Below are 6,914 nucleotides of genomic sequence, written 5' to 3'. Positions count from 1 at the left end.
CGTTAATTGCCGCCGAACAACAAGGATAAATGGAGGGTACGCACGCTGTTTATTACAGTGAATGAAGAGGATCTTTTTGGGGTTGCGTGCAACTCCACAGCGATTGCAAAGGACAATAAAGTGTCTCTACTTGTGGGAAGCTACAATATGTGAAAAAATGATGGTCGCTAGAATAAGGTTGGCTGGGATATTCAACTTGTTGTGGGTGATGCCACGCACTCCAATGACGGCGTGCAAAGTACATTGATCGACTGGGCTGAACCCAAGTCACCTCCACGGCAGATTCCCCAAAGGATTAAAAGCAACCTGTCGGATTTTGGGGTGGTGGTAGTTCAGGCATTTTGATGGAGGGTGGCACACTTGTGTTTACCCTGAGGGCGAGGAATGGGGAAAATCGATCCTTCTTCAGAATCACTTATTCGACGGAGAAAGGCAATACCTGGTTGTTCCAAGAAGGCATTTATCCTGCGGCATGCTTTAACCCCCACATCGCCGAATGAAATGGGAGACAAATTTTCGTGATCGTTTAGTGTAAAGATGGCCAGAGTTTGTTTGATTCGTGTGAAATGGGGGCAATGCGGACGAAGGCTATTGGGACACTCCCAGGCGTGTGGACCAATTCACAATTGGGAGTCTTTCGGGAAGACAATTTGCCTATGGAAGCCCCTATCACTGCGACCATTGAGGGAGTGAAGGTGATGCTGTACACTTGGAAAGGGTACTTCTCGGGGGAGAAAAGGGAAAATGTGTTCCATCTTTGGGTCACGGACAATAACCGCACGTTTTCTGTTGGACCCGTTGCCATGGAGGATAACTTGGAACTTTTCCACGCCCTGCTGTACTCGGATGGTGCGTTGCACATTTTACAGGATGGTATTATTAAAGCAAGCAACACCATTTCACTTGTCTTACTATGAGAGGGGCTACAGATGATCAATTACGTCTTGAAGAGTTGGGCACAGCTGGATTCCTCCTTCTCTGAGTCGTTTACACCCACAGCGGGTCTGGTTGGTTTCATTTCCAACGCATCGTCCGGTGGTGACACGTGGATCGACGATTACCTTTGCGTGAATGCAATTGTGACGAAGAATGCAATGAAGGGCAAAGATGGGTTTGAATTCACGGGGCTTGGGTCCGGGGCAGTATGGCTCGTGAGCAGCCGGGAGCATAATGGGCCGCATACCTTTGTAAGCTGTGATTTCACTATTGTGGCGACGGTGATGATCCAAAATTTTTCGAAGTTGAGCACTCCTCTACCGGGTGCGGGTATGGATGCACCCGTCAGCACGAACTTCATTGGGCTTTCGCACAACGCGGACAGTAGGTGGGAGACAGTGTTTTACGGAATAAAAAGAGCATCGGGCAGCACTTGGGAGCCGGGGAAAAAATACCAGGTGGCGCTCATGCTGCAGGACGGCCACAGGGGATTTGTGTGCGTGAGTGCTGACCTTGTGGGGAGCCCGGAGACGATACCAACACTTGAGACGCAGGGGGCTGAAGTCTCATACTTCTAAATTGGGGGCGACGAGGGAGACAGCGGCAGCAGTGTGACAGTGACAGAACTTCTCTGTACAACCGCTCACTGGGTGACGATGAACTAAAAATGGTCAAGAAGAGCGAAGGCTCCGTGCGTGGGGGCGTGTTGCGGGTGCTGCTGCTGCTGCTGCTGCTGGGCTGTGCGGCTTTGTGGCCCTCTACGGGGCGTAACGCGGCGGGACCCCTGCCTCCAGCGGGAGCAAAATGTACCTCTCCACGCACCCTCTGGAATAATTGACGTTTTGCTTGGACGTACCTTTTATTTTATATATTTTATTTTTGGTTTGAATACTCCTTTTCCGCCTGTGCAATTCTTTATTTAAAAGCGTGCTCTCCCTCCCGGGACTGCACCGCGGGGTATTTGTTTTTGCTTTATTCTATGTGATTGTTTTTGTATAGTGGAGTATTTTGAGATTGGCGGGATGTCTTTAATTTTTCCGTCGGCCGACGACACGTGCAGTCGGTATTGAGCTCCACGACGATGGTGCGGTGAAGAAGGGATTTAAGATGTGCAGCAACGCACTGAATGTCCGAATGAAATGTGGGTGTTGTGTGGACACCAGGAGGTTGAACGGCTGATGCAAATATATTTTTACTTCTGCAGGAAGAATATACACGTGTTTCTTTTTGTTTTTCCGCTTCACCGTGTTATTATTATTATTTTTTTGTGAGCGTGAAAAACTTCTTCAAGGGGACTGTTTTTTGCGTTTTATTTTTTCTTTTTTTTTAAAGTTTTTATTTTTTGTTTCTGCAAGCGTATTGTGAGTTGCCACATGTTGGGCTGCCGTGCCATCTTGAGCTTTGGCTGCCTTCCTTCTTTTCTCTTCGTCTGTCCTGCACCTCCGCTGCGTGTTTTTCTTCACGTGCGCGGCTCTTTTTTTTTATTTGCGTGTCTGCAGACACACAGCCGCACGACGTACAGGTTGCAGTGCAGCTTGATGCTTCTCGTGCACTCGGTGCTGGCAACTGCTGCATTTTGCGGAAATGAAAAAGAAAGATGCATCGAGAGTGCGTCGCGGCTCTCATCCCCTGTGGAAATGCTGCACGGCGTGTGGCGGTATTGCTCTGAAATGCCGCACCATCACGCACGAGGACGTGGCACGGAGTGGAAGACTTCTTCTTTGTTTTGTGTCTGCTGCTGTGGGTGTGGGTGCGGCCGCGTCGGACTTGTCGGCACGATGGCCGCAGCGTGTGTCTGTCGCTCTGTTCTCTCGAGAGATATGCTGCCACGCTTTTACGTGTGTTGCTTCGGGGACAATGTGCCGGTGGCTGTGCGATTGCCGGATGGAGGGAGAGGAGCGGAAGAAAGTGCGTGAGTGCAGAGGTCAAGAGTCGCGCTGGGTGTCGCCGCGGAGGGCCTTGCCCACCCAACGCAGCACCGCTCCTGTCGGGTATTCCATGTCACTCCGCAGCATCGTATTCGACGCCGGCAGCACACAGCGAGGCAGCGGATGCCGCCACCGCCACGAGTGCGACCGGAAGGGAACATGTCTGCTGTTGTGTTTCGAGGGGTCACACCGTATGGCACAGTGGCGTGCCCAAAGCCTCATCGCGGAGTCCGCACACGACACCGGGCACTGGCCGCGGAGCGTTTGCGTCGTGGAGGACACCGCGGTGGAGTCTCTCCTCCCTGCAGGTGGAAGGACGCCTGAGTTTCTTCTTTTTCCCACCCAGGCGGATGGCTGCGCGATGACAACAAAATGAGGCAGCCGTTTTCACCATGGAGGGATAATATCTGTGGTGCTACGCATTGGGATGTAAATGACAAATATAATATTGAAGGCAGCGTCATGGCACTTTTGTACTGTGCAAATTGCAGAAATTTTTGATAAAAAATATATACATATATATTCCCTGTGCGAAGAGCTTAACATGATGCATCGCTGTTGTGGCGTGTGTTTTGGGTGTCTGCGTGTGGCCGTGGCTGCACCGAATCCCCTTCCCACTTGTGTGTGTTTGTGTCAGGGACGATATGCGCGCACGTCCTCTTGCCGAGTTTGTGCGGTGACGGCGGTGCCACAGGGGTGCGGGACCGTGGCGAGCAGTATGCGTGGGCGAACCCTCCGCGCTCACCACGTTGTTGTTGTTGGCTCTCTCCAACACTGTGCTGGGTGGATGACATCCACTTGCCGTCGTTGCGGGGATCCTCGTGCATTTGGTGTGCATCGAATGCTGTGCCGTCACACTGTGTGGGTGAGTCTCTTGTTGTGGCTTCGAGCCATGACTGTGACTATTGTGTTTCTTTTTCTCATTCCCCTTTTTTGTTTGGTGGCTATTGTTTAGATCTAACTCAAACTAACTAAGAAAGCAAGGAGAAACAATGTCTGAAAGGCCGGAGAGTATACAAGGCAGCAATGTGGAGAGTCAATCGTCCACTGTCTCGCAGGGAGGTCAGAGGAGAGCGAGGTCGGAATTTGAGGGTGACACAGATCACTCCTCTGCGACTCGCAGAAGATTGGAGGAAATTTATCGACCACAGTGGACCATGAGCAGCAGCCTTGAAGAAATCCTGCTGGGTGGAAGCACTCTCAGGACCGACATGATGCTGAACGATTTCCTTCGGAGCAACTTGGGCGGCAGGGGCGTTGTGGACACCAATGAGAACGTCGCTATGGAGATTTTTGTCTTGAGACCCACGATGTTTATTAACGACAATGAAATATTGGGCTTAATAACGGCATCGCCGTCATACAGAGAGCTGGAGGAAAGGAAAACACTACTGGAGGCTATTAATAAGCTTAATGACAAGGGTGTGGTCTCTCTCGGGCAATGGAGGGGCTTTAAAAGTAAGAATACGATCACTCCTTTTGCAAGGGGAAAACTAAACGAAGCAATCACCCAGGTACAGACAGCGGAAAGTAGTGAGGTAAACGAAAGAATGAGTCGTAAGGAAGAAGAAAGGCGAAGACGAGCGCTAGAAATGAAATTTACCATTTCCACTACGATCGAAGAGGTACTGTTTAAAGGGGAATTTCGCTACAAGGATATGAACCTTAACGATTTTCTTCTGATGAGATTTGGCGGCAGGGGCATTATTGCGACCAGTGAGAATGTCTTGCTGGAGGAGTTTTTCAAGGATCCCGCGAAGTATATCCGTGATAAAGGAGTATTGAACGAAATAAAGACAACAGATGCTTATTTGAGTATTGAGGGGGTTGTAAGGGAGGAAATGGATAAGGGGGAAGATGTACGCAAGCTTAAACAGGCTGGTGTGTACAATTTACAAAAATGGTCCGAAGCTACTGCGCAGGTAAAAGAAAGTGTTCATGAGATCACTAAAAGTTTTTTGGATGCAGCCCTTGAGGAGGCGAAGAAACCAACAATGACGAGTGCACCGATAAAAATGGAGGGATGCTACGAGTCTGTGTACAATTCGAGGTGGAGCCATGTCGTGGAAGTTGTTGGCGGCAAGGGGACGGTAATGAAGGTGAAGGAGGGGAAGCCAGAAAAGTCATGGACGTACAGGGCAGTTGGCCGAACTCTCGAAAGGAATGACGGTTTGCAGCAATCCGGTGAAGTACCTCCCAGGCTGATGGTGCTCGCCTCGGAGAAGGGATGGCCGTACTCGTGGAATGTGCTGCATGGGACTGGCAATGACTTGTGTGTTAACTGTGAGGTGGAGCGAGTGTGGCAGATCGTCCTTGACGATATAACCAAGTGGTTCAGCAATTTTGATTTGACTCTCAATCCTTCACCTTTGCCGCGTGTGTTGATTGGGACGCCCGGGATCGGGAAGTCGGTGAATGCCGGCTCGTACCTCCTCTACCAGCTGCTGCACTACGATGTGGAGAAACTCCAAGTGGTTGCTTACTGTTTTGGAATCACGATGTACGTGTTTGACAAGGCCAACAGGACGGTGACAAAATACGTGGGTAACAAAACATCGAGGAGTGTTTTGGATGGTTTGTGGCAGCGTGGGATGAAGGGGTATATTATTTACGATGTGGCAAAGGAAGGAACACCGCCCGACCCAGATTTTGCGCCCTCTCGTGGATGGGGCATGATTGTGGTGTCATCGCCAAAGGTAAGCAACTATGCTAAATGGGCGACGCAAGTAAGAGCCAGTCGAATCATCATGAATTGTCCTGAGAAAGATGATGTAAAGGCGATGTGTGCATGGATGAAGCGAGGTCTGAAACCAGATAAGCAAGCGGGATACTGGGAGATGGTTGAAAAACACATGAAGAATGTGGGGCCGATTCCGCGTCACATCTTTGATGAGGGAAGTTATATTGATCGCATGGATGCCGTTAATGATGCCTTGTTAGCGATCAAAGATACTGATGTTGAAGAGTACTTTACCCTGGGAGGAGAAGAGAAAAAATGGTATTCTGAGTATCCGTGTCACAAACTTGTGAAGATCGTCCGGGCAAGAAAAGTTGAAGGTGCTGAGGGATTTTTCAACGCACCGATATGTACTGATATCGAGTTTCGAATTGCGGACCGTTTGGCAGAGAAAAAGGGTGCGAAGGATTTTTTATTGCTAATACTGGCATCGCATGGTACTCTTGTTTCCCAACTTCTGGAAAAATTAGGTTTGCGCGCCTTCATTTATGGGGAGTTTGTCATTGCATTATTAAAGGAACTCAAGGAGCTGCCGCCACCATCACCTTCCGAACCACAGGATTCAGTGCTGAAAATAAGCCATCAAGGGTACCCCACGCGCACCGTTGGATTAAAGGAACTGGAAGGCGGTGTCACGAGGATTCCGATGGAGTACGGGGTGCTGTACATACCGGCGGTCCAAAACTTTCCGCTGGTGGACGGCTTTTTCTTTGTTGATTCGCCGCGGAGGACGTTGGTTGCGCTGCAGATGACTACGGCGAGTGCGCATCACACCACCGCCACCACTGTGAGGCAGTTCATTGAGTGTATGGCGGCTTATTTTGAAGGATGGGACGAATTATCACAAGACATGTCGTGGGATATTATTTATATACAACACGCAGACAGCACGCCGATGAAAAAATGGCAGAGATGTGATGTCGTCAATTCCAATAATGTGAGCCGCGCTGAAAACCGAGAGATTGTGGTGTTCTGGGAGGAAGAGGTGCACCAGTACCTAGCAGCAATATCGTCGGACGATGCCAGAAGGGACGAAGCTCTCCGAAGTGGGGAACAACCACCGAAATGGTAAAAATAAATTAGGGAATGAAAGGGGTAGTTTTGATTTCTGGTAAAAAAATATTGTGGGAGTTATATATTTTTGGATACTTTTTTGTGTGCATACGGTGCGGATGCACCAGCACCAGACGACAGTATATCGCACAGATTTCAGAACTGTCCAACGCTATCGAACATAACAGTGGCAGAATAAATTAGGGAGGGAAAGGGGTTGTTTGGTTTCTGGTGAAAAACAATGGGTGGTTTTTATATAG

General features: G+C 49.5%; 2 protein-coding genes and 1 pseudogene across 2 annotated transcripts, besides 4 other annotated features; all 3 read left to right on the top strand.

The window, feature by feature from the left end:
- On the top strand, nucleotides 1–1,514 carry Tc00.1047053410923.40 (annotated as a pseudogene; the record flags this gene model as incomplete).
- Nucleotides 1–6,914: a sequence feature (areas not merged during assembly with more than two copies in the genome that could not be assigned to a particular haplotype).
- Nucleotides 1,650–1,672: a microsatellite.
- Nucleotides 1,794–1,817: a sequence feature (AT_rich).
- Nucleotides 2,244–2,280: a sequence feature (AT_rich).
- On the top strand, nucleotides 2,521–3,240 carry Tc00.1047053410923.30 (uncharacterized protein; the record flags this gene model as incomplete). Its single annotated transcript, XM_799821.1, has 1 exon — nucleotides 2,521–3,240. One exon carries the CDS (start codon nucleotides 2,521–2,523, stop codon nucleotides 3,238–3,240), a length of 720 nt encoding a protein of 239 aa, XP_804914.1.
- On the top strand, nucleotides 3,857–6,673 carry Tc00.1047053410923.20 (retrotransposon hot spot (RHS) protein, putative; the record flags this gene model as incomplete). Its single annotated transcript, XM_799820.1, has 1 exon — nucleotides 3,857–6,673. One exon carries the CDS (start codon nucleotides 3,857–3,859, stop codon nucleotides 6,671–6,673), a length of 2,817 nt encoding a protein of 938 aa, XP_804913.1.

This window comes from Trypanosoma cruzi, genomic scaffold, assembly GCF_000209065.1.
Source record: "Trypanosoma cruzi strain CL Brener 1047053516927 genomic scaffold, whole genome shotgun sequence".
Classification (NCBI taxonomy): domain Eukaryota; phylum Euglenozoa; class Kinetoplastea; order Trypanosomatida; family Trypanosomatidae; genus Trypanosoma; species Trypanosoma cruzi.
Note: the sequence above shows the minus strand (reverse complement) of the source record. Positions and strands in the feature narration are given on the sequence as shown.